Source organism: Triturus cristatus, chromosome 4_2 (assembly GCF_964204655.1).
Source record: "Triturus cristatus chromosome 4_2, aTriCri1.1, whole genome shotgun sequence".
Taxonomy (NCBI): domain Eukaryota; kingdom Metazoa; phylum Chordata; class Amphibia; order Caudata; family Salamandridae; genus Triturus; species Triturus cristatus.
The window spans coordinates 316,371,068-316,397,788 of NC_140586.1; the positions used below are offsets into that span (position 1 = coordinate 316,371,068).

Genomic DNA, 26,721 nt, shown 5'->3' on the forward strand with positions numbered 1-26,721 from the left:
CATCTAAAAAAAAACAAGCATTTGCAATGCAAAAGGTTTTGCAAATGCGAAAGTTTAAACTATTAGATTTGTAAATGACAATGCCTTTTATTTATGTTTTAAAACCCAAAACATAAGTAAAAGACATTGTAATTTACAATGCCAATAGCTCAAACTCGCGTAAATGCGAGACCTATTGCATTGCAATTTTCTTTTTTTAAATGACCTGTGTTGTTTAAACAGAGTTTGATTGTTTGGGTTTCTGGAAAAATGTGGTCAGAAATGTAAAAACTCTAGCGTATATGTCTTATTGGAGGGCGGCGGGGGTGCTTCTTGTTGGGCACTGGAGGGGCTGCTTCATAGGAGGCTGAGGAAGTCCCCTGCAGGCATCTCCGGTGGGTCAGGGCCCCCCATTCAATTTATTGTCAATGAATGTCAGTGACATATGGAACAAGGGCCCCTGGCAGGGCTCGGGGGCATGCGCACAATAAGCAGGTACCCCATGGGTGCACTTTCTGGTGGGCGAGGAGAGGCTTGGCTGCAAAGGGTAGCACAAGCTGATGACCTGTGACTGTGCGCCATCTCCTGCCGACCGGACAGAAACTTAAGCCTTGGAGACTTACCATCAAGACCCGAGCAGCCTGCCCAGGATCGCATAGGCCGCATGCTAACAACTCAAGGCCGGCTTTGTGCACACACAGCCCTGCCTGGCAGTCCATTAAGGGGGAAGCTGCAGCATTGTTCCTCCCAGAGGCCTGCTGCCCCAGTGTGAGCTGCTTTCAAAGCATCCAACAGAAAGCTACAGTGGTTCTGTCGGGGAGAGTAATTACTTTACATGGGAAGAATCGTCCAGAGGATGAGCGATTCTTCAGGCGCGCCAGAATTGTAAACTGGTTAATCTTAGAGTGGCACATGCACTGCCAAGGCTCGACCTAAAAACTGACAACTACTTTTACTAACAAGCACTGGCAAAGCCAACAGGTCTCGCCTCTGCAAAAGCTACTGGTTTTGCTAATGTGTTTAAGCCATTTTGTACATCAGCGTGGCTGCTGTTCAGCATTGTTAAAAGTTGGTGGCTAAGAGGCGAGTGGTGTGGAGTGTCGTAGAGTAGAATGGTGAAGAGTGGAGTAGGGCGTTGTAGAGTGTTGTGTATTGGAGTGGCATTGTGTGGAGTTGCGCAGAGTGGCATACACTGGAGTGGCATAGAGTAGAGTGGACTGGTGTAGAGTGCTGTATATCAGCATAGAGTGCAGTGGCATGGAGTGCAGTGGCATTGAATTCAGCGACATACATTTCAGAGTCGTAGAATGCAGTGGCATAGATTAGAGTGGTGCACAGTAGAGTGGAGTGGCACAGAGTGGAGTGGCACAGAGTAAAGTGACACAGAGTGGAGTGGTGCAGAGTGGAGTGGAGTAGTGTAGAGTGACATAGTGTAGAGTGGCATAGAGTTGAGTGATGTGAGGGCAGTGGCACAGAGTAGAGTCGAGTGGCATAGACTGCAGTGGCATAGAGTGAAGAGTAGAGTTGAGTGGCATAGAGTGCAGTGGCATAGAGTGGGACCGGATTATTACCTCCCACAATGGGCGATTGCTTCTACAACATTTTAATTATGAGAAGTCGCTTAGATCGTCCAAAGAATACATGTTATAAGGCACCCCGTCCATCTGATCCATCTGAGAGTTTTTCCTGAGAGTTGCTGGCTGTCCTGCTCCACCCATGTCCTGAAGAAATCCCGCCATGACATTTAAAGAGTGCTTTGTCAGGGTCGAAACGTCGACGAAAAGATATGGTTCAGCTCTTTCAAGCCTCTTGGTTTAAATTAACAAGCGCAAGTGCTGTTCGCAAGAGACATTGTCCTTTTATTCTGACCACCCTTACTTTTCCCTGTCAAATTGTATATAACCTCACCTTGTACATATGATACGCACTTCACCATCGTCACTGAGCACCGGATGTCACTTTCTTACATGTCACTTGTAAAATATTTCTCACCTTGACAGCTTGTTGTAAGTACGTTTGATAGCATCAAATCATATAAATAATAATTTTCACGAACACCTACTAATCAAGTGTTGTTGATTTTGTGTTCCAACTATTTGGAACTGAGATGGTACTTGCCATAAACAATTTAATATCATTTTTTTTTTGTATAAATTGTATAAATCGCTCAACCTCTGATCTATTTTTCCTATGTAAAGTAATTACTCTCCCCGACAGAATCACTGTAGCTTTATGGATATGTACCTAGGTTCTGAGGGAGACAGGGTTACCCCATTGTAACTACACACATTCAAAGCATACAAAGCCTAAGTTTGGTCCTTTGGTAAATGTGGTTATTGTTCGGTCCCTGCCTCGGAAATAATGTTTCAGTCACTGCGTCACCTGGAAGTGTTCTATGGGGCACTGACTCATGTCCCCCAAGACTCATGCAGAAGCAAGCCAGCAGCCAGAAAAGTAAAATACCCCCAGCACCACAACGTTAAGCCATATATCGATTCACAGTCGATTGTGTGAGTCGAATGAGCCTGGCACTTGCTCCATTGCATGCCTTACCTGAGGGAATTCTCCAAACAAATGGCTAAATGGTGCCTGACGGTCTTACATTGTTAATTTGTACGTTAACTTGGGTCGCTTTGACAAAAAACAGCATCTGTTTGTCAAGTTGACAAACCGATTTTCTTTTTGTAAAAGCTCCCATGCCAATGCTTTCACTTTAATAGCAGCAGCACGCTTTCTTTAGATGCGGCTTGTCTAAAGAAAGGTGCGTGGCCTCCATGAATGTGAAAGCGCTGCATGGGCGCTAGTAGACAAAAAAATAATACATTCATTAAATAAATAAGCGCGCCTGCTATACTTGAAAGCGGACCCCGCTATGAAAATAAATAACTCGGCTGCTATAGTTAAAGTGGACCGCCATTAGTAAATAAAATAAAAACAGGTGGTGTGCTGTGACATATTGGGAGGTATAGGGGCAAATCATTAAACAAAATAGTGCTCACAGCCAAGATAAAGAAGACCATGTAACAAGACAAGTAAAAGGTCCATTTGCTATGGGAGGTAGCAAACACAGACAAGGTGGTACCAAGGAGGGACTAACAAGCCAAATAACGACTTGGAAGCCAGCATTTACGAAGGACAATGACCGAAGCCAATAAATAATATTAGCAGAGAGTGTGCGGGGCTTCAAAGCCATACTCCAATACTGCATGCCTCGCAGCAGCACATGCACTGCCAAGGCTCGACCTAAAAACAGACAACTACTTTTACTAACTAGCACTGGCAAAGCCAACAGGTCTCGCCTCTGCAAAAGCTATTGGTTTAATGCAGTAATGTAGAGTAGAGTGGAGAAGACTGCAGTGGCATAGAGTAGAGTGGTTCAGAGTAGAGTATAGAGGTGTAACGTGAAGTGGTGTGGAGTGGCACAGTGGTGTAAAGTGGAGTGGTGCTGAGTAGAGTAGAGTAGAGTGCAGTGGTGTGGAGTGGCGTAGAGTGGAGAATGAAATGACCAGTGCAGTTGCACAGACATACAATTTTAGTAATAAAACTATACACTGCACAAATTAAAATTTGTGTGGAAATTGCATCACCTTGTGCATGGGTACTCACAAACATTGGCTCCAGGGCCATAAAGTACGGTCTGAAGTGTGACTGAGGGTCGCATTAATGTCAGCAGAGTGGCGGTAGGGGTTCTGGGTGGGTCAGGGATTGGGTAAGGAGGTCTAAAACCATGTTAAGTAAATGGGAAAGCATTTATTTGCAGGTTAATAAATGCTTGCCTGTTTATTTACCATTTTTTCATAAAAATTAGTGCTTAGCAACTAAACAGCAGCTCGTGCTGCTGTTCACCGGGGGCCGCATGCAAAAGTCAAGAGGGCCGCAAGCGACCCCCGGTCGTACTTCTGAGTATCACTGACATAGTGTAATGATTTGTTTTGATCAAATTAAAGTATTTGTTTTCAACACACTTCACAAATAACAAAAAATGTGCTTCATTTGTGTTCCTAATTCGAATACATTTTGAAATACCTACACAGTTCATTTAAATGTGTCATGTGATAGAAAACCCTCTTTCCTACCCCCTGTATCCAGCAAGATTGTGGCATAAATCCTCTCACTTTGGAGTCTGAGAAAGAAAAGTAAACACCCGCCCTCGGAAGACAGCACCTGACATTTGACCTCGGTCTTTGAATGCACAGCAAATATGACAAGATAAGAACAAGATTTAAATGCCTGTTTACAGAAAGGGAGTTTGTGGAAGAATACAGTAAACACGCTTTAGTCAACAGGAGGAACCAACTGAACCTGGAAAGCCTAAAGCACATAAAGCCAGCAAATAGAAAGCCAGAAAATGTGAGTTACAAACCACAAAGCTAATAATAAACAGGCGGAATGCATTCTTAAGTCAGCTTCCTGAAAGTCCCCAAGACGTCTTTAGCAAACCAGGTAGGCTGCAACCTAAAAAGGAGAGAGTCATTCGGATAGAGGACATTGGCTGAGCATTTTTTAGTTTGCCCTGAGGCGAAAGAAGGATGTAACACTCAAAGACACTAGTGGATTGAATTGCTTGCTGCGCAAGGGGCCCTCATTCAGCTCAAAGCCAATAAATATTTGTGAGATGTGAGGGCCCCCTCATCACAGTCCGCAGGGGGGGCCCTATCACTTTGCGTTATGCCACCGGATTTTCGAGTTGATGTATAATATTACACTAGGGCTTCATTATGAGTGCCCCAGATTTAGGTGTGTTGAATCTATCCCCACAAAGTTAACAATATCATGAGTACAAGTTATGCTGGATGGGTGTTGAGTTAATGCACAATCCCTAGCTGAAATGTAAGTTTTAATTGAGAGGTTCTATTTCACTTGTTGAAACTGTTTTCATGTGTAAATTTTCCTCTCACCCTAAAATGTCTTGTAGAATCACAAATTAATCAATAAATGACAAATTACTGGGAAATGAATAATTACACATCCTATTGCCCCAATAATTCCACATTTATTATGTATTTTAGTAATCTCTTTAAAGAACAGTAAAAGCTCCTAGGCGCAACAAATCTTTTTAACAGCCAACATTTGGGCCAGATTTATCAACACTGCACTGGTAAAAAGTCACTAAAATTGATGCACACTAGGGCAAAGTTTGATTTGGGATTTACTTTTGTGTGTTAAACTTGCTTCTTTCTTAGCCATCACAATTTTTCTTTGATACAAATGATTTTGGATTCATTCTTGCTTTTTGTTTTTTAAAGACTTAAACATTTATCTTGACATCTTTAACATTTTGATTGAATGACAATGTAGTCTTACACTGTGAACCGCGTTTTTCCATACCGCATTCCTTGAATGCTATTTATAAAAAACCTACATGCATTTTTGCCCATGTTGTTCTTTATTTATCGGGACCATATAACTGTGATTATCAAACTCTAAAACTGTTAGCCCCTGACTTGAGATCCCTGATGTCACAAACTGTGGGGTTAAAAAATGGAACGTTCCATAAACGTAAATTACAAGGTGACTAAAAGATCCCAAGTCAAAAGGGGGAATCATTTCTACAGACTAGGGATCTTCCATTTACAAACCATTGTAATATTGTTCTTCTGATCGATTGGTTCAATTGTTGAGGACTCCTAAATACACAGTGCAAGGACTTTTGACACAATAGATGACATGTCATTTTCTGCTTCATTTTGGTGGTAGTAGAGGGACATAGGAAGGTAGTAGGGGCAATTGGGTTTGTTCTACAATCCGCCCTGAAAGACTACAAGCTCTAGACTGTAGTGACTTATTCAATCAAAACCTAGGCGTGCTAACACAGTATTCTAAGGGCACACAAGCCCTCTACATGTGCTAAACAAACGCTGGCATGGTTGTGCTCCATCTGTTCCTTCCTACGTCATTGCCTTAATTGTTCTGTCTGAGATGACTCCCAGGAGGAGTTCTGTTATGGTTGGAAAATAGGTCCTCTCTTTACACTAGCCTTGAATGATTGTCTTTTTCTGCAGGTTTTCTTGAGCACCAGGAGAGGCTCCTGGGTAATGAGTCGGGTGTACGACAGGGGCTACCCATGGGACATGGTGTTCAACACCCGCTTTAAGAATTGGTTCCGGAATTCCCTGCCCTCCTCCATTGCCATCTGGATGATGGACCGGAAGATGAACTCCTGGTTTGACCATGCCAACTACGGCTTGCACCCTCAGGACAGGTAGGCTCACTGGACGCGTCTGTGATGCACATCAACCCCGGGCTTTTGTTTCTAATGTCCTCTGTATGTTCATACTCCGCTTCTCTTCTTTCATTAAAAATAAATTAAATTACTGTACTAATTCTCTTGCTCTTGATCTATCCTGTGCTTTCAAGGGTTATTCTAGCTTGTCTCCTTTTATAGCTGACATTAGCAAAATCAGTTCTTTATTGCACTTCCATTGTATTAAAACTCGTGCTGCTGTTCCTTAGGAATAACTTGCTACTTCCATCTAACAATTAACTATAATTTCGTAATAATTCTGATCAAGTGCAATCTTAGCTCATTTCCTTTATGGCTGATTTCTGTAAAATGAGTTGTTTTATAACCCCTGCACTTTATTGAAACTTGTGCTGCAGGACTTATCTATAAGTGAACAATGTGCTAAACTAGACCTGCTGCATCCCTGTGCTTGCACTTTATCTATTCTCTGGGCTTTCTTCCAAAGTCGTAAACAGGTAAATATATATGTAGTTGACCAAAGCGGTAACCGCAGTATGTGTTCTTTTGTCATCCAAAATGTGCTATTGTTTTAAATGCTTACATTTTACTCTGTGTTTCTTGCAACAATTCAGCCATGCCTATTTGTACTTACTGTTTTATATAGTGAAGCTTTTAAATAACCATAAACAATGAATTATTATTATTACTAATTCTCTTCTTCTATGTTGAGGTCACGTTCTGCTAGATGGAAACTAGCGCTGGCTTAAGCAATCCCAAACCCGAGATGTGGCCATCCCAGGTGCATGGACCATATTCCCCACAACCCTATTGCACGACCACAACGACAAAGCCTGTGAGTGAAGGTTCCGTGTGAAAACATTACGTGCAAAAAGCTCTGAGGCGATGCACGAAGGCAGTTGAGAGTACCAGACGTAGTACTGTGAAAGTACTATTTCATGCACACATAAATGCCTTTGTGAATCAGCCCTGAAATGTCCAACTCCCTATTAGCAAAAATACAAGAGGCCACAATCCATTCCACTTGGACTAACTGCACATGCATAGTCCATGATTATTGCCATTTTATTCCCATTTTAGATCTGTTATGGCTAATTCACACGAGTATGTGAATTTTGACCTGATATTGATCTTAGATAAATATCCACCTAAAAATGTAAGCAGTTTTAAATTTCTAAATCTAGCCAAAGTCTCTTCCCACCTTATATAAGGCTCTGTTAATTTACTATTGATACTGCAGATCTAGAACATTTGCAGGTAAGTGCTGGAGAGTGTCATTAGTGTCATGTCTTCCCCTTTTCAAATTTTTCGGTGAATCTCTGCGTTTGATGCTATTCTGCCCTCCTCCCCCTTTTTGTTACAATTTTCCATGTTTGGTGTTTCGGTTTCTATTATATTCCTAATTTGTGTGAACGTTTATCAGTGGCATGGGATGGCTGGAGAGGGGTGAGGGTATGCTACTCAGGAATTTGAGGCAGCATAAACAAATGCCAACCTAAAAAATGCACAGCTTGTGTTGTGTTGGCATCTATGCAGCACGGCATACCTATTTGAAGCCAGAAACCTGAAACAAGTGACTTGTGAAAAATCTCAAGATCGAAAATCATATTTTAAAAATCATATTTAAACAACTTGTTTATCATGAAGAAGTAGTGCAAGCAAAAGACAGGTTTCTTCATATCCCCTCAAGCCCTTCAGAATTACTGACGTGTGTTGGTTCTCTAGTTGTTCAGGGCAACAAAGTAAGGATTCACCTTGGCCATTTAGACTGCACCATAAATGATGCGAGGCTTCTCAGGGACCCAGACAAAGTGGCCTGCTCCACATACACCAAAATAGGGAAATTCCAGCTTTTTTCTGTGATTAGGCACCACCACCATATGGTGACCTAAGGCTCTTGCCTTACCTCCCTATAGAGAACCGCAACCCTTCGACTCCACCAACAGTGGAGAGATAATTTATTTATTTGTGTGTAAGTGGGAGGAAACACTAGAAGAGCGCTATTTGATGAGCAATCTTGGGGGCATATTCTGAAGCCCCTATTGCCACAGGAATGTCACTTTTTTTATGTTCCCGTGGCGATAGGGCCAGTGCCCTATTCACAAAGCAGAGTTAACTCACTTAACATGGCTTAAAGCTTAACGCTGCCTTGAGAATAGGGCCCCTTTCACGCTAAACTTAGCGTGAAAGGGGGCGTGCAGTGGGTGATGCGGTGGGCGTACCACTGTAACACCCATTGAATTCGACGCTGCCACCTATTATCAAGGGCGGCGATAATAGGTTGCAGCACCGAACTTAAGACCAGAAAAATCCTGGTCTTAAGGTGGCGAAACGAGGGGAAATGCTTAATTTCTCCTCGTTTTTAGGTCTCGGCTAGCGAAGGCTGCGCTTGCGCAGTCTCGCTCGCGAGATTTAATGACTTGGAGAAGAGGGGCTTGAACCCACCCCTCTTCTCCCCTCTTCTCCATTGGCTGGCCTCTTGAATGCTGGCCAGCCATTGGAGAAGAGGTTTGTCTCTCCGAACAGGCCCCGTCCTTTTCGGATTCGGGGGGCGTGTTTTATGCTACTTTTCTAATTATCTCCTCCAGCCAATGGCAAGAGGAGAGAAAAGAAAAACACGCCCCCGAATCCGAAACCGCCGCTGCCTTTCTCCGAGGCCTTTCTGCTTCGCCTCGGAGAAAGGCAGTGGTGTGCTAGGTATGCGCTCAATCTTTTAAAGCTTTAATGAGAGTGAGAGAGTAACAAAAAGATTGTGCCAGAGAATGACACGCTCCTGGCGATCGTGGAATGATAAGATATGTAGAAATCCAGTAATGGCATTACTTACGGGAGACAGAAGGCGGAACTTACATTTGTAGACACTACCACCTCGTCCCTTCCCGCTTGAAGTGTCACAGGGTAAACAGACTATTACAGGGTTCGTCGCCACGGCAGGTTATATGAAGCAAATCACGGTGGTTTATAATCGGAATCACTGGGATTTGGTTCTGGTCTGACGCTGTGTCGAAGCACTTATGAATTTCTTTTGACGATTAAAACGTTATGCTCTTTCTAAATTCACTACCCAATCGCCGCAGAAGGGGCTGAAATCGGCAACGTTGGTTTGACAGACATCCGGTCTCCCCAATGAAGGTTGAAAAGGCGGAGCATGAGCTGTGACATCAGATAGTTACAACTGAACGGAAAAAGCCGCACCCCGGAAATGACGTTCCCAGTATAATCATGGCCGGGTATTATGGACAGCAGGTAAAATGGGACTGTTAAAGAGGTCTTAAGAAGGAGGGGCGAATAGCAACACCAGTGTCAGGGTACGAAGTGAGGGGGGCGGAGGCTAGGGGCTTTTGAATAGGATTTTCCATACAATAGGTATTATGAGAATAGGACAATAAAGAGGCAGGGCGGAGCATAGTGTCGTGTCACAGAGAGTTCTTCAGACCTGGACTGCCCGGAAAAGTCTAGGTCTCTTCAGAAACGTGATATTAGTTTTTCGTCCTTAGTTTCACCTCTTGCATTGTAGAAATTGTTCTTTCACCTCAATTAGGGCTCCTGGCTCTACAATAACAAATTGTAAACGCGCATCCTGGAAACTTGTTCCACCGATGATCTAATGACTATATGTGAGATCAGCTGTCGTTGGATTGATTATATGGGGAAACTCCTGTGCACTTGGTGTGTATAAATATGTGTTCTCCTTCCTCTACGTGTGCATTTCAATGTAATGTCGTGTTCGTGCAAAAGCAGAAGAGAGTAGCATTTATTAATTCATTCCATATTCCTATGTGACTATGCTTTAGTGTTTTCGGCGGTGTGATGGTGCGCGTAATTTCTCACCGCCCTGCTGATGTGTCCGTTTGATGTGTTACTGAGCGTGGTTTCCGTGGTGTGAGCAGTCTCCTCTGGGTAACATTTCTCTGGTGTAACTACCTCACCATGTTGGTTGGGTATAGGCAGGACTACTGTGATTCTGCAGCAACGATGTTTTACCATATTTGCCACATACCCCACCAACGGCTTCATAATTTGCCGATTCCAAACTAAATGATGTTTGTAGCTCAAACGGATCAAGGGACTTTAAAACGCACCAAACGTCGTTCTGTGCAGTGGCATACACCTGTAAGGGTTAACTCGCCACCTTTTATTTGCTTATTGATTGATGTATTCAGGCATCAATGTGGTGAACCACATGGTAACTGGGCCCAGCCTTTAAGCCTACATAATATCACAATAAATAACATGGAATAAACGTGCGACCTTTCATCGTCATGGCCCCATTTAGCCTCGTCCACTCCTCTCTTTACCAATAAACATTAATACTCTGCGGTATTGTCAGTCAGCAGGACTTTAAGTGGGCCGGGTCCTGCCGGTGCTCTGCAGCTCTAAAAAGCAAGTCCTGAGACGGGTCCCTGCCGCGGTCTCCGTTTTTTTACTTCAATCTGAACTCTGCAGCAATCGACTGCTTTTGATGTAGCTTTTTTTTGCAGTTCTATATTACACAAACCGGACCCAAAGGTATTAGGGCGCTTTATATGCGCACCAACACACACAGATGTTCAAATTGTGTTCGGTGGGCACGAGGAAATTAAGCAATTTGCCCAGAATCACAGGATGTGTAGTCGACGCCCAGACGGCAACCTGCACCAAAGTCGGCCGCTCTAGCAATTACGCCACAACTCCCACAAGAACCAAAGTGTTTTTTATATTCCATACAACAAAGGTATAGTTGTTGCTCATTTTTCTTATGCAAATAACCATTGACAAAGCCAATAGTCCTGGCTTGTCCAAATGTGTGTCTGGATGAATGGACAGAAGCAACAAAATACCAGTGGGGCGACCCACTATGGTAAACACAGATTTTTAGTTTGAGTCGGCGTCGGCAGAAGCATGCTTTTCAAACATGCCGTGGGGGCAGCTTAAAGGGGTCATCCTGTGTTGAGAAAAGACAGTTCCTTTTACCCTCTTTGCATCGCTAAGTGTCACCCCTCGGCGTCCAGAATATGGCTTTGCTTGATGGCGTCTGGTCCCAACCACACACCTACTGTGACGTCATTCACCGGGTGACCCCTATAAAGGAGGCCAATGGAAATTCTTTCTGCTCATGGAGCTGGCTTTCCTGTGCCCACGGGGTCTCCCCACAGCGCCCCTTAATGGAGGCCACCTCAGTGAAATAAGGATGTTCAAGTTGCGAGTGAGAAGCAATGAGAGTGCAGGTCTCGGAGATTCGGGGAGGTGCCTGGAAGGGATGTGTAAGCGCTGTGCTGGACCAAGAAAAACAACCGTGCCGGGTCTATTTGTGTTGGGATCAGCCTGGCTAATGGAGATTACACACCTCGAGCTGCAGGAGATCCAAATAGCGAGTATGGAGCCAAGCGGAGTCATTCATTGAAGGTGTGAAGGGGCGTGGCCCATCGAACTGAGAAGGGGGGGCTCATTTATTTGTGTGTGGGTTGCTATATGTCAGTCGCTCTGTGTGGGTGGCTCTGTGTGTGGGTGGCTTTGTGTGTGGGTGCAAATGCAATAGGTCTCGCATTTGAGAGTGATTAAGCTATTAACATTGTAAATAACAATGCAGTTTCTTTAAATGTTTTAAAAACAAAAACATAAACAAAAATAATGTCATGAGCAATGCCAATAGCTCTAACTTTAACAATGCCGATACCATTGCATTGTAAATGCTTGTTGCTATTTCCATGTGTGCTGCCTTGTGTAGCACACATGGAAATAGCAAAATGCCATGGTTTGTTTATGTACAGGAATGTGTCCCTTCCTGTACATAAACAAACCTTTTAAAAAATGCAGTTTTGTAACTTACATGTGTGCTGCATGAAGCAGCACACATGTAAGTTACTAAACGGCATTTTAGATTTGTTTATGTGCAGGGAGGGACACCTTCCTGTACATAAACAACCCTTCCTGCTCGCAGACACCCTTGCACTCTGGTGCAAGGATGCCTGCGTTGGCATTTAGTCATGAGACTTAGCGCCATCGCAGGGGGAAATGCCAGGCTGCACCACATTTTTGAGAATAGGGTGCAGCCTGGCGTTTCCGAAGTTGCGGTGAGAGGCGTTAAGCCAAGGAGGCTAACGCCTCTCACAGCCACTTCCTCGTGAACAGTAGCGGTCCGTGGAGGGCGTTCGGTGGGGCAGAGAGGCGGGGCGGGGGAGGGGCGAGAGGGGGAAATGTAAACACCAGAATATGGATGAACGGAGGGAAGTACACATTTAAATAAATAAAACGAATTCCTTTGCGCGCGCTGCATCGCAAGATGCGATGCAGCGCGCGCAACGAAATTCCTTTTATTAATTTAAATGTGTACTTACCTCCGTTCATCCATATTCCAGTGTTTACATTTCCCCTCCCCCGCCCCGCCTCTCTGCCCCACCGAACTCCCTCCACGGACCGCTACTGCTCGTGAATATGCCCCTGAGTGTGCAAAGACTGACTGAGGCACAAGAAACAGATAATAGGCTTTCAGACACAGAAAATGCAAACCTGACCTATAATGTTTCCTGGGGGCTTCTTTCTTCTTTGGAAACATAAATGTATTGTGATGATTTAAAACTGAATACCCAATTATGCGTCTTTGTCCGTGTTTGGCCAGAAGTATTGTTTCTGGCCAAATTGGGAATTTAATGAGGTGATACCCCACACCCACAGAGCATTTCACCATCTGAAATGTTGGTACCGTTACTGGATGCCAATGGGCCAAAAAGGGAATCACACCTGGAATTGAGTACAGCATTTCACATTCCTTTCTGCCTGGTACGGCTGGCAGATGCTCAGCATTATTTTGAGGGTGGTGAGTTATCCTGCTTGGGACAGCCATGCGAGGCACGGTGCTTCTGGGCAGAAAAATAGGAAACTATCCCTCATGCACAGGGAGAAAGGTTCTTGCATATCACGGACATGGATTTCAGGAGTGGTAAGCAGGCTGCAACAAGACCGGGTCTCGCTTGGCATTCAGAAGTGCATGTCGCACCGCCTGATGCACTTTAGGCAATGAGATTCTCTTCAGTCATGGTAGATTTCTAAATATGTCAACGGTCGTCAACCAGGGGGTTGGAGGTCGGAGTCTCAGCCAAGCAATTGGGCTTGAGTGCTGCCCATCACAGGCTCTAACTGAGCCTATGAGCATGGGTATGGTGCCTCTGTGTCTTTTGCAAGTTCACAGTGCGTTCATCACAAGATGGGTGTTCCCTTTAGCTGCACCTCGGATCCCGTCACTGTTTCACCCTTGTTTTATCTTGGTTCAAAAGATAGATTAAAATCAAGTGGGTCACTTTGGCAGATGGTGATTTGCATATTTATTTTGACAATGGAAACCCTAACTCACTTTTTGGTAATATTTGCCCCACAACACTTTCTTTTTGTTTAAAGGCTCTTAGGTCAGTGGTCTCGTGAGCATTGAGTTGCTCTCCTTTGTGCCCAACTCTGCTGTGAAACTAATACAAGTGGCCTATTACACTGGGTTATTTGAAGGGTTTGTAGAATTGAGTTTGTGAGTGAAGAATTGAGGGTTTCTAAGGACAGTCGAGAATGAACGAACTTTGTTCCAAAGGATAACTTTAACCGCTTAAAACACTTACCGATCTAGCAGCACTACGTGGAAAAAGCAATGGCCCATACATACATGTAGGTTTTATGCCACAATTAATCGATCCGTTGATTTGTAACCTTTTGAAGAATGTTCTCTTGGTTTGAAAGTAATCGGATATTATTGGTCAGTGAATGAGAAACAATCTATTGTTTCTTTCTCTGATCAGGGAAAGAGTGTCACTGGCTCCCACAAAGTCAGGGGGATCAGGGGCTGGTACAAGGTCCTCCTTGGGTGGAGTCCTTGACTGTTCCAGCATGTCTGCGACCAAAGGATGATGCAGTCATTGGTTTAGAAGTGGCCACAGGCTAGAGCTGCCTCCTGGTCGTTTTCTGTACGTGCCTGCCCTGCAATTTTAAGTCCAGGGCAGTAAAAATATGGGTACAACTGTGAAATACGGTATTTATTCCCTTCTGAAATTTACACCTGAAACAACAATCAAATTAGTATTTAAAAAGTACTTGGCAGCTGTCTAAATCATTTCAGAATGATTTTGACAGCAAACAGTAGGAGTAGTATTATATCTTTATTTGCATGATTAATAAAAACCTTTGCAATTTCGTTTACATTATAAGTAATGGAAAATAAAAATAAAAGGTGCTCAAACATTATATACAATTTCCCTCTATGGAAATGTTAAAATGGCGACGTCCGTTCAATAAAATCAGTAATCTAAGGAAACCGCTTTATTTTCTTTTCAGTTTATAGTGTAAAGAAGAGTGTTTTCCTTTCCCCATATACACCAATATGGATCATTTGACGTCTTCTTGACAGTTCCCATAAATTTGAATACTGGTACAACTTTGAGAACAATAAAACCCTTAAAGGAGAGAGCTGTTCAGTGTTCCTTGTGCATAGACTTTTTTTTTCTTCTTTTCGTTTCGTTACAGAAAACGGGGATAATTGCAATGTTTCAAAAGAATTCTGACAATTTCCCACAATTCTTTTTCATGTACCAGCTCTTGGATGTCCCAGAATACCAAAACGTAAACAAATGGCTAATATAGTTTTCTAATAAAGGTGGCAGCCCTACTAAAGTCTTGCCCTTGTGGATCCTGGGCAGGTTTACTCCCTCGAGTCTTTATCTGGGCAACCCACAGGTCTGCCGTGCTCTTCGTGGAAGATCTCCTGCTTGGCTGCCCAAGAGAGGACAGGGGCTACTCTGAACCCGAGGACAAGCCCAAGCCTTGACCTGTGTTGGGCAGTGCAGCCTGACCCCATGCAAATAGCGCACAGCAAGATGGCTCACACTGATCCCTTCTTGATGAGTGGGGAGAAATACACATCAGCTTCCAAGCCCTGGCCAGACATCAGTCCAAGATGACACTTCACAGTTTCTTCTGAAGTCCAGATGCAGTCAAAATATTTACTCTGAAGGTTGGCAAGCAGTAGCGGCTGGCAGGTAACAGGGGTGGCAAGGGGATTCAAAATACAAACAAAAGCCACTTACCTCCTCACAGCCGCCGTCTCTCCACCGTTGTCTCTCCACTTCTCCTTGAGTCCCGGAGTAGGAAGCAAACAGGCTTCCCTAAGCCAATCACGACACTGCAGTGCAGCATTGTGATTGGTCTGAGCGCTGTGGTTCGGCAGTCAGACGAGGACTATGAGCCTGATGTTCCTGACCAGGCTGTTCATTACCGCCTGGTGGGGAAAATGCAAAGTGCGCATGACTGTTTGGCCTGCCAAACAGACATGCATATTTAAGTGCATGAACCACTCTTCCTCCTGTGCCACCAGCCCCACCCACCCTAACAGAGCCCCGAACCTACGAAAAATAAAATGATAATAACTACGTTGTTATCATTTTATTTTTACTTTTTTCTGCTCTGAGAGCTGTTGGGTGATGATGCTCCTACTTAGCCGAGGAGTTGCCCCTGTTGGCAAGACAGAGCTGGTTGCAAGTGTGACATGTTTAAAAGGCGAGCACATGCTCATCACAGGGAGCCGGGGATAGTTAGTTGAAACAGAAGACCTCAAAGCTCAAAGAGAATGTGAATTGGATAGCCACAGCGCTGACTTCATGAGTTGAGAGTCGCTTTTATTTTTCCATGCAACTTCAAGCATTGCTCAAAAGCGAAGGCCAAAGTGGCATGAATATTTGGCCAGGTGCAGTCCAGATGTGCTTTGCTGGGTCAAGCTTGCTGGGAGATCTGCTAACAAAGCAGCCCAGCAGCACAACATGTCCAAATGCATCAAAAGAACTAGCATGGGTGGTCGTTCTTTCATCCATCTGGCACCCGCTCATCGGAACTTACTGCAGCAGCGGCTGCTCCATAGGGTGCGCCAGGGCGTTGACCCACCACTTGGATCTACCACTAATTGCTTACAATGTACAGCTTTTACATGAAAAGAAAAAATCTCATGGATCGTTAGTTTGCATGTAAAAGCTGTAATATCGCATGGCAGGCAGGCAGGCGAGGGCTCCACTGGCTGTATTGCGCATGTGTCAGGCAGGGGCTGATATAGCTCAGCCTCACACAGTCACAATACATATCTGACATGCTGCACTAGCTTCAGGGCTTGCCAATCATGTGCCCTCTTACCCTATCAGAAGTCGGAATCGAGAAATAAGGTGTACCTCCTACTCTATTCCGACTTCTGATTTGGTGAAAGCTTGTGGGACTGCCTCTGTTGTGTTGTTATTAGAAGTTAGGAGACAGAGGAGTCTGGAAACATGGGCCTGCCCTGCAGGTGGGATAAAGCAGCAAGTGCGTTTCGTGTTTCTCAGACTCCAATTGTGTATGAGTGTGAGTGTGTATGTATGCCAGGAGTGCATTTGTATATGTCTTTGTATGTGTCTGTGTGTGTATGTATGCTTGCATAAGTGAGTGCATGTTTAAATGTGTGTGTGCAATTTGGAAGCCTGTTCGGTGGGAGGTATTGCATTCATGCCAACATTTTAGAACATGCAATTGGGGGAATTTGCCAAATAAATCGGGAGAATTTATTTTAACCACTTATTTATATTGTAGCAAAGGCGATTTTAGGCGGGAGACAGCAAAAAAAAAGCCATTTTAGGATTCTAAAGTTGTAAGTCTCCTGCATGAATCGGGTCTGTTTGCACGTATGGTATTGTGCCTGGGAGTTGGCAAGGATGGGTGCCGGAGGACTAGTTGTGGCTGTGTATTATTTGGGACCTCATGATATCTCTTTTCCATAGTTTAGCATTGCAGGCAGCATGGCATCGGGCTGAGTCCGGCACAATGAGATGCAGCCTGCAGTCCTAGCAGCAGACATGCACACATACCTTGGAGTGACTAAGGAGCCAGAAGGAGCTACAAATCACAGTCACAGGCAGCTCGGGCTCTGTTGTTATTTGAAGTAAGTGTAGTTTTTTTGAGTTCAGGTAGATGAACACTGGTGTCGTTCCTACACTGCAGAGAGCAGCAGCTGCTCTTGCGTATCTCTGGGCCAGCCCACAACGATGGGTGTCCCTGCCCTGCCCCATTTCTTCTTGCGATTTAGAATGCTTGTAATTTAGAATCTGTTTGTAATTAGCGTGGCCGCGCCACTGCTCGCTCCCGCAAGGTGGATACCGCCACAAGCACGAGTGTGCTTGAAAAGTGAAGACCGCTTGTGATTTATGCCCCCCAAGAGGCAGAAAAAGCTCCCAGCTTTCGGTGAGCTAATTACACCGGAGCTGCACCTTGGGCCCTCCCCTTGCGCCTCCAGCAGCCAATAGCCCCCGTGTTATTTAAATGCAGGCTGCATCGAACTCCCCTTTCCTGGCTCTGGCTGTCAGGTGAAAGGGGGTGTCTGCGTTTGTATGCTGAGGATTCGTGCTTCTAGGTTGAATTACTCATGTGCAGACTACACCCCCGGCTCTCTTTCTTCGCCTTTGATCGCCGGCCTTTAATTGGCCCACAGGAACAACAGCCTTAAGTCAGAGCTAAGCTGTTCTATACAGGGGAAAGTTCTAAAGAAATAAAAGGAAAAAGGAAATGATTTTAGCAAAGATTTTTTTTCTCTTTACCAAGAAAGCGGTCGCCCCCACCCCCCTCCGAATGTGAGTGGGTGCGCCTGGCACAGCATCAGACACTCAGACATGTTTTAGGACTTAAGGTGGGTTTCTGTTTTTTGTTGTTGTGTCAAATCAGGGAATATCAACATCAACTCCTTGATGAAATTGGGATTTTTTTTTAAACTTGTGGGCTTTTGCAGACTTCCCACTGATTTCTTTTTGCACTTTCTTGTCCTGACAACACTTGAGGGTGGGGGTGGAGGGGCAGGATGGGTGTGTGGATTTACCAATGGGGTACCACAGTGTGAACTCCCGTTTCACAAGAAAAATAAGGGCCTGGCTAAGAGTAGGGTGGTAATAGGGAAAGATTGCCCAGTTTACAGGTAATTTGGAGTTAATTCCGCCTGCGGATTCCACTGCGGATTTACCACTTCCACCTATTTTAATAATCTGGAGATTGTTCAATACCACCCTCTACATCCACCCATAATGTCGTGTACCGTAGCTACAGGTGTTCAAAGATCCCAACTTTTCGGCGACTCTGGCGCTGGTTATGCCAACCGGGTATGTTTTTCTTGGCTCAATTACCCCTGGATACAAAAAACTTGGGGTAATTAGCCCGATAAAATAAAAACCTCAAAAACAAATACAAAAGGAAGGTGAAAGGGAGCTGGGGGTCAGAGTAAAATGTAAAGAAACAAGCATTGGCATAGCCAATAGGTCTCGCCTTTGGGACATTTTAAGTGTTTAGCCATGCAACAGTTGATGTTGCACCAAGGATATTGTGCTGCATAATTAAATACTTGTAAGGTCCCAAAGGCGAGACCTATTGGCTATGCCAATGCTTGTTGGTTATATGTTTCGGAATTCCACATCATTCTTCATTCTGATCATAAGCCTCTCATTAAAATATTAGCAATGGCAGGCCTAACTAATGCCTCCCCCAGAATAAGTAAGATGTCTGTGAAATTGCTTGATTACAACTATGACATAGAATACTGGCCTGGGGTCAACAACAGGGTTGCATATTTCCTTAGTAGGTTGCCGTTGCCTCATGAAGACAGTGATGGGCAAATTATGGAGGAATATGATAAAGTAGCTTTGCTTTTCAGTGAAGGACTTGAAGGTATTACACTCACAGAGTGGAGAGAAGAAGTTGCCAAGGACAATGTATTACTGGAGATCTGTGAATTCACTCGTGGATTTTGGCCTCAGAAATGTATTCTCAAAACTGAAGAGAGGAATTTTTGGGAAGACAGACATGAGTTGTGTGTTGATAAAGGCTTACTATTTAGACCTGGAAAAATAGTTCCACCAGTCAGTTTACGTAACAGGAATTTTCGACTATGCTTTGAGGGACACCTTGGAATTTTAAAAACAAAACAAAGAATTAAAGGTAACTACTGGTGGCCTGGTCTGGACAAAGACATTGAACGTTTAGTTTGTGAATGTGTGGTTTGTAATGATTTTGACAAGAGCCTTAAAATGTTCAGAGCACTTTTGAGTCCGATCGAAGCGCAAAGCATGTCTTGGGAAAGAGTTGGAATGGACATTGTGGGTCTAGTTGAGGGTCGGAATGGTATTTATAAATACATACTTGTGCTTGTAGACCATTTCTCTAGATGGCCTGAAATCAAAATAGTTCAGAATGCTGAATGTGCAGGTGTCATCAAATTTCTAGACATAATATTTATGAGACAAGGGCTTCCAAAATGTATATTATCTGATAATGGATCACAGTTTATGTCCTCATCTTTCAAAGCATTCCTTCTTCGCAACTCATTAAGTACAACACCATGTTGCTTTATCACCCGAAGGAAATGGCCTGGTAGAGCGCTTTAACAGAGTGATTAAGGGTATCATACAATTGTCTAAGAACAGTAATATGCAATGGGAGACTGGAATTCACACATTAATATGGGCATACAAAATAACTCCCAGTTCTGTCACTGGCAACAGTCCTTTTGTTATGATGAGGGGTAGACAAGATTTGAGTAAAGATCTTAGTTGGATGTCTGTTTCGAGACAAGTTGAATGGTCACCTGTATCTGTTAGTAAGATGATTGCCTTAACACAAGAAAAAGAATGGTATGACAGGAAACATGGTACCAAAAGTTTACCCTATAAATATGGGGAGTAGTATAAGGTTCATTTGGAAAGGGAAACCAGGAAGGGAGAGAGCAAATTCACGAGTCCTTTACGAATATTTAAGCTCTACCAAAATTCTGTCAAACTCAGTGATGGAAAGGTCTGGCATATGAATAGGTTAGCCAGCTGTTCAAGTAGAGCAAATCCTACAAGACACCCTGATTATTGTGATACAAATAAGGATGTGTGGTTAGATTTTGTCTTTGGTGAGAATGAATTTGACACCATATTGGATGAGACTGAAAATGTAAAAACAATAGCAATGCTGAGGTACAAGAGAGCACTTCTTCAAATGACTTAACTTCAAATCTCATGTCTGCTCACAGGAGCGACCCCTTGGCAAACAGGTTGTCAGGAAATTCTGTGGCTGAGCCTGGTATCACAGGCAGGTTCGGTAGACCCATTGTGAAGTCAAAAAGGATGACTTTCTGACAAATATATAGTACTAACATTTATTTTTCCTTCAAAAAGCTCTTCATTCAAATGTAAAGGAGAAAGATGTGTTGTAATTACATCATGTGGTGTGAGCCCTTTCTGCTTTGTGACGCACTGAATTCCACCCCTCCCTTGTCACCCTATTCCCAACACTCCCTACCTGACAGTTACTGTGGAGGTGATACAACAGTTACCGTTTAGCCAGCACCTGACTAGGACGTGCCTGGGGTTTTACTAATAAACTACTTTACTTCTTAATTACGATTCCGAGTCATCTCTACAGGTTCCTTTGATATAACATCAGCTAAATGTTTAACAAACCACAGAAGTGCCTTTAATGTATGGGCTGTTAGTTATCAAGTTGGACGGCGCATGAGGGATATCTTATAGAAATATATTTAAACTGTAACATTTTCTTTCTAATCTCTTGCTCCTACGTAAAGACTATTTTAGATTTTCTTCTTTCCAGCCCTTCACTATGTTATGTTATGTTATGTTAAACTTTTATTTCTATAGCGCACGGCTACTCCGTGGAGTGTCCCGGCGCTTTATCGAGGCAGCTCAGTAAAACAGAAAACATAAAACAGACAAAAGAAAAAGACAGAGACCCCCTAAAGGTTAGAAAGCCACGTCTTGAGGCTCTTCCTAAACAAAAGGAGAGAAGAGGAGGACCGTAGGTCCAAAGGCAAAGAGTTCCACAACTGAGGGGCCCTCAAACTAAAAGAGCGACCCCCAGTGCGGGCCTTCCTCACTCGAGGAACCACCGCGAGAAACAAAGATTCTGACCGCAGAGATCTAGCTGGACGGTAGAAAGACAGTCTCCGCTGTAGATACTTTGCTCCGGCGCCAAAGAGCGCTTTATGCGCCAGGGTCAGTGCTTTAAACATAATCCGCTTCCGGGTAGGTAACCAATGAAGCGATCGCACCAGACCCGAAGCTCTCGCTCGCCTATGGAGGCCAAAAATAGCCCGGGCCGCGGAGTTCTGCACAACCTGCAGCCGCTGAACCAGATATTCCGGAAGACCTACATAAAGGACGTTCGCGTAGTCCAATCTGGAGCCTATCAAGGCTTGCACAGTGATCTTTCTATGCTCTTCTGTGAGTAAAGGCAGGAACTTCCGGAGCATCTTAAGAATGCTGAAGCAGGTACCCACCAGGCCAAAAATATGTGAGCTCAGTGACAAATTATTGTCAACCTTCACTCCCAGATTCTTAGCCACGAGCGATGCCTGGACAGGGGAATCCATACCTGATGGCCACCAGGCCTGCCAGTCAGGGTCCAGAGAGCAGCCGAAAAACAACACCTCCGATTTACTGGAGTTTGCCTTAAGGCTGTTCCGCTGGAACCAGCCAAAGACCATCTCCAAGCAACCCCGGATGTTCTCTCCATCAAAAGCCTGATCTTTCCCACACGTGAAGAGCAGTTGAGTGTCATCAGCGTAGGATACGATCCAGGCCCCAGAGGACTCCACCAGTGCCGCCAAAGGTGTCATAAAGATGTTGAACAGAGTCGGGCTCAACACAGAACCCTGTGGAACACCGACTCCCAATGGCGGCATCTCGGCGGAGCTCGGAGAGGCCCAGACCGTTTGTCGGCGGCCCTCGAGAAAAGATGTAAACCAATTGAACACCGTCCCCCTCAGACCGATGTCATAAAGTCTGGAGAGGAGCACCTCATGGGGGACGGTGTCAAAGGCCGCCGACAAATCCAGCATGACGAGCATGGCCCTTCCTCCAGAATCCAGTGTCTCCCTGATGATCTCCGACACTTCCAGAAGTGCCGTCTCTGTACTTAAATTAGGACGGAAACCGGACTGCGATGGATGGAACAGATCATTGGATTCGAGAAAGCTAGAAAGAACGCCATGTACATGCTTCTCTGTAATCTTAGCCAAGGCCGGCAGAAGGGAAATCGGCCTATAATTGGCCAGAACCTCAGAGTCCAACCCAGGCTTTTTGAGGAGGGGGATCACCATAGCTCTTTTCCAGGGCAGCGGAACCCTCCCCTCCCTCAAGGACAGATTCACCAAAGGGTTGACTAGTGGGTTAACCACGGCCGCCATCTTGGCCAAAAATTTGGCAGGACAAGAATCCAAAGGTGAGCCTGATTTAAGGTTGGCCAGAAGAGCTAAAGAAACATCGGCCGAGACAGGAGGAAACTCAGCAAGAACCGCACCCTGCGCGGACGGGGAGGACAATTCGGCCATCGGACTGGAACACGCCTCCACAGACCTCACTGGGAAAGAGTCCTGGATAGATTTTATCTTATCCGTGAAAAATTTGGCCAGATCACAGACCCAGCGCTCCGATGGAACACTGTGGGACACGTTGGATCTGGGTGCCGTAAACTCCCTCACCACAGTAAAGATCTCCTTACAGAGTTGGAGGCAGTCTCAATCCTCCTGGCCAGATAATCCTTTTTCTCCCGAAGAATATCCTGATGATAGGATTTAATCATTGTCCTATAAGCCAATCTAGCTTCCGGGTCATAGCGAAGGCGCCATGCCCTCTCGGCCACCTTACACTGGGCACGAGTAGCACACAATGCCTTAGTGAACCATGGGGCTGAAACCCTCTTAGCACTATCCCGAGGGGCCATTGCGGGAGCCAGATCATTCAGCCTCTCCAACAGCCATCCCTGCAAGGACTCCACATCCTGCTCTAAATCCCCTGAAAGAGGGCAAGGATGGTCCATAGCAGCCTGAGCCAACAGCTCAGGTGTGACTCTGTGCAGAGCCCTTTGAACAGTGCCATGCTGTCTAAGGGGGCGCTATTGAATGATTTTTCGCCACCCAATACACCGAATCTGGCCAGCCTATGGTCGGTCCAGAGCACCGGAAGGAGCTCAACATCAACAAGAGGAACCGAGGAGAAAACCTGATCTAAAGTATGTCCCTTGTCATGTGTGGAACCAACCAAAAACGGGACAAGACCGAGAGGAGCCGTAATGTCGAGCAGTTTTTTTACATTCGGATCATCGCCATCGTCCATATGAAAATTAAAATCTCCTGCCAGAAGACAGTGCTCCGTACTTAACACCATACCAGATATAGCCCCCTGAAGGTCATCAAAAAAAGAGCCCACTGGTCCAGGAGATCTATATACCAGCAGCCCTTTCAGAGCTTGATGAGGGGTTAATCTGATAGTGAAGGCAAGGGATTCGGCTCCTGCAATGGTGTCCAGAGAGGCGATAGAACAGGTAGCGGTACATGAACTTTGTGTGGTCTCACTCTGACATATGAATTCCCCTCAGACTTTTTAGGTTGCCAGGCAGGTTAAGTTCCATTCAATCTTACCCATCAACTGGGCGGGCACCAAGGTTTCAGTACAAGCTCACCAATATTTCACCTCCATTGGAATGCTTCCTGATTATTTTGTTAACCAGAGAACATGTGCACAGCACTCTTGAATATAATGATACTCCAGTAAGTGGATTCTGGTTGGTTGGTATTTACTGTACTGCTCACTTTTCTCCTATGACTGTGTCGTTCTCCATGCTCTCTTCAATAACTGCTCCTGGATATCTTTTCTTTTGCCACTCTCTCCATCTTGATTTTCCACTGTGTCACTTTCTGTCCTATCTTATATATCTCTCATCTCTCTTACCTCTTATCACATTTTGTGTTCATTTTCATGTCTCCCCTTTCTATTTCTTTCACTGTTTGCTGCCTATTCTGTAGTCATTGTTTCTCTTCACTATGATGCTTTTAGCTTTTTAGGCTGAGCGTCAGCGTGCATGCGCTGCCTGCAAGACCTGGAGCAATCAATAAACCAACTTTATTCCCTCCTGCCACTTACCATTGGGTCACTGCTACGTTGCTCTTCCTTGCTGCCTCCTAAGTCGTTCAGGCAGCCGACACCTCACTTCCGCTAAAGGCTTAGGAGCACCGGCCAAGTACAGTCTGAGTACACTTCATTCTTCATCTGTAGTTGTAGAGAACTCTTTCGTTTGAATGTCCCTTTCTGAACGGTCGCTGCTTATTTTTTTTTGCGTGGCTTGCAGACTCATAATCCCTGCCTCTTTAGCCCACCCCCGTCCCGTCCCCACATTACCTCTGAGCGTGTATTTGTTTCTTCCTGGCCTTGTTAACGTTGTGCTTTTGTAATGTTATTTTTTACTGTCGCGCTACATTGGTAATAACGTCGCGCTTTTGTGTCTGCTACATTAGTTAGTAAAAAAAAACAATAGTTCATATCACGCTTCCAGATGCATCCTGTCAGTAGATGGGTTCTTAAAGAAGTGTCCCATCGGCCCGCTGAGGATCCTTCCTGCCTTGTAAGCATTTCTGGGCAATCTGGGGCTCGTAATACTCAGTCCCCTCCCCCTCTCGTAGCTTGTTGCAGTCAGCAATCAACAGATATCATTGGCAGTGCCCCAGCAGACCCGAAAGACATACAGTAGTCCCTTGAGCAGACCGGGGCTCGGCCGAGCAAACCAAGGGGCAGCATCTGGCTCATCTCTTTGTCTTACACTTTTTGTTCTCTCCCGGATTAACTTCCCTGTTCTTTCAGCATTACCAGGCATTGAGAACAGACAGATTAAGGAACCGGGGGCCACTCCAGCGTCAAAGCACCACAGTTGTGTGCAACATTGTATGAGCAATCCTTTCTGTGACATCTCGTAATTAACACATCTTTTTCATTCTTATGCCCACTGGAAGCAGACAATGTCAGTAAAAGGGCATTTCGTTCACAATTCTTCAAGCACAGCTTTTATGTGGTTTGTTAAATTATTTATAACAGCACCATTTTTATTAGACCTGGGGAGAAGGGCAACTTTTACAAAACAACACGTTTTATGGGCAATAAAAGAGTAAAATAAAACGGTTTAAGAAATACAAAAATACTCATTCGCATGAGGGATCAGTAAAATAAAAACATTTTGTTTTGATGAAATAAAACTTTTAAAAATAGAAACTTTTGCACATGTGACCATTCTAATATGATTATGTGTTCCTTGCTCACTGTCCCCATAACATATCTTGACAAAAAAACGTCCTGTAAATGGACCTACTAAGGTGGCTTCTGTAACAAACATCATGCACACCACAGGCCATAACAGGTATGGTTCAAACGGAGAAAGGGGAATAACGGGCAGAGGGGCTGGGGAGTAAGGGTAGACTCATTGTGTTTCACACTTTCAACCAGTTATCTCCCTCTCGTCTACCATAACAATAGTCTTGAGGTACTTAAACCTCCTGTGTACTTAAAAGCACATAACTTTATTGATTTTAAAATTATAGTAATGAGAGCACAAATAAAAACGAAACATGACTCCATAAGGTACAACAAGCCCCTAGCTTTATAGACACATGCATTGCAAGCAGGCATAGATCAGCAGCAATATTTAGTAAATGATAATAGTGTACATGATATTGAACCAAAATATTTCTTGCGGCAAGAAATTGTCATGGTGTACAATACTAGTATTTAAATAATTCTCTCATCTCCCTCCTCCTTTCTCTGCTGTATACACATGTCCCTCTAATCCATAGGTCTTCAAACTGTGGAGCGCGCCCCCCTGGGGGGGCGCAGCATCCCTCCAGGGGGGGCGCGCTCTTCACCTTCTATTGTTGCTTTGAGGCGCCAGTCCTGCCAGGCAGCCAGCCCGGGCGCTGCAGCTTCGGAGAGTATCTGGAGTCACAGGTCTTTAAAGGCCAGAGGCGCAACGATTTCAGAGGTGGTGGGGAGTGGAAGGGGGGTTAATTCTTCCAGCAATAGGAAGAGTGGAGATGCAGGGGCTCTAAGAAGGGGGGGAAAAGACAAAGCCTCATAAACGCGTAAATGGTCTTTTAAAGACCTGTGAAGTACTCGGGTGCGGCTGGCAGCTCCAAAACTGTCTGTGTGTGTGCCCGGAAGCTGTCTCTTACTGAAAACGTGACTTCAAGATGGGGTTCTCACTCTATTTCCTCTCCTTTCTTTTATTTGCTCCACTGTGAAATGGATCCAAAAAAGAAAATCATTTTTGCTGGATATGTCGTATTTTAATTCCAAAGTGCAGCATCTGGAATAAAAGGTTAAAAATATGAAACATAACTAAATAAACTAAGACAGAGTGGTAGCAAACTGGCCAGATTGATTTTATTCACACCCAAGCACATTAGCGCCACTCTTACAGAGTTTGCCAGTGAAGCACTATTTTTGTTTTCTTGCCTTTGTTTTCCCTGGACTTGCAACTAGTGCACCAATCCTGGAGGCACTGCAAAGTGCGGATTGGAAAACAAAATGTGTACTGCGGCTCTGCGTCCAGGGATGTGGTCTTTTTACCATACTGCTTACGTTTTGTAAGGATATAAGCAATGGACATTGAAATGGGTTCATTCAGGGCCCTGTAGTCTTGTCTTTTGAGGCAAAAGAACTCACTGATTTCTGAATAGTGAGTGTAAAAGCGTTAAGGTAACCATG

At 44.6% G+C, this 26,721-nt stretch overlaps 1 protein-coding gene across 2 annotated transcripts in view; it reads left to right on the forward strand.

The window, feature by feature from the left end:
• Nucleotides 1-26,721, forward strand: part of LOC146833781 (dimethylaniline monooxygenase [N-oxide-forming] 2-like) — a 321,542-nt gene that overhangs the window by 165,079 nt on the left and 129,742 nt on the right. For both annotated transcript variants that reach the window (XM_085601652.1, XM_085601653.1), the window contains exon 6: nt 5,982-6,181. In XM_085601652.1, the coding sequence (XP_085457778.1) occupies nt 5,982-6,181 (200 nt within the window). The remainder of the gene's footprint in view (nt 1-5,981; nt 6,182-26,721) is intronic.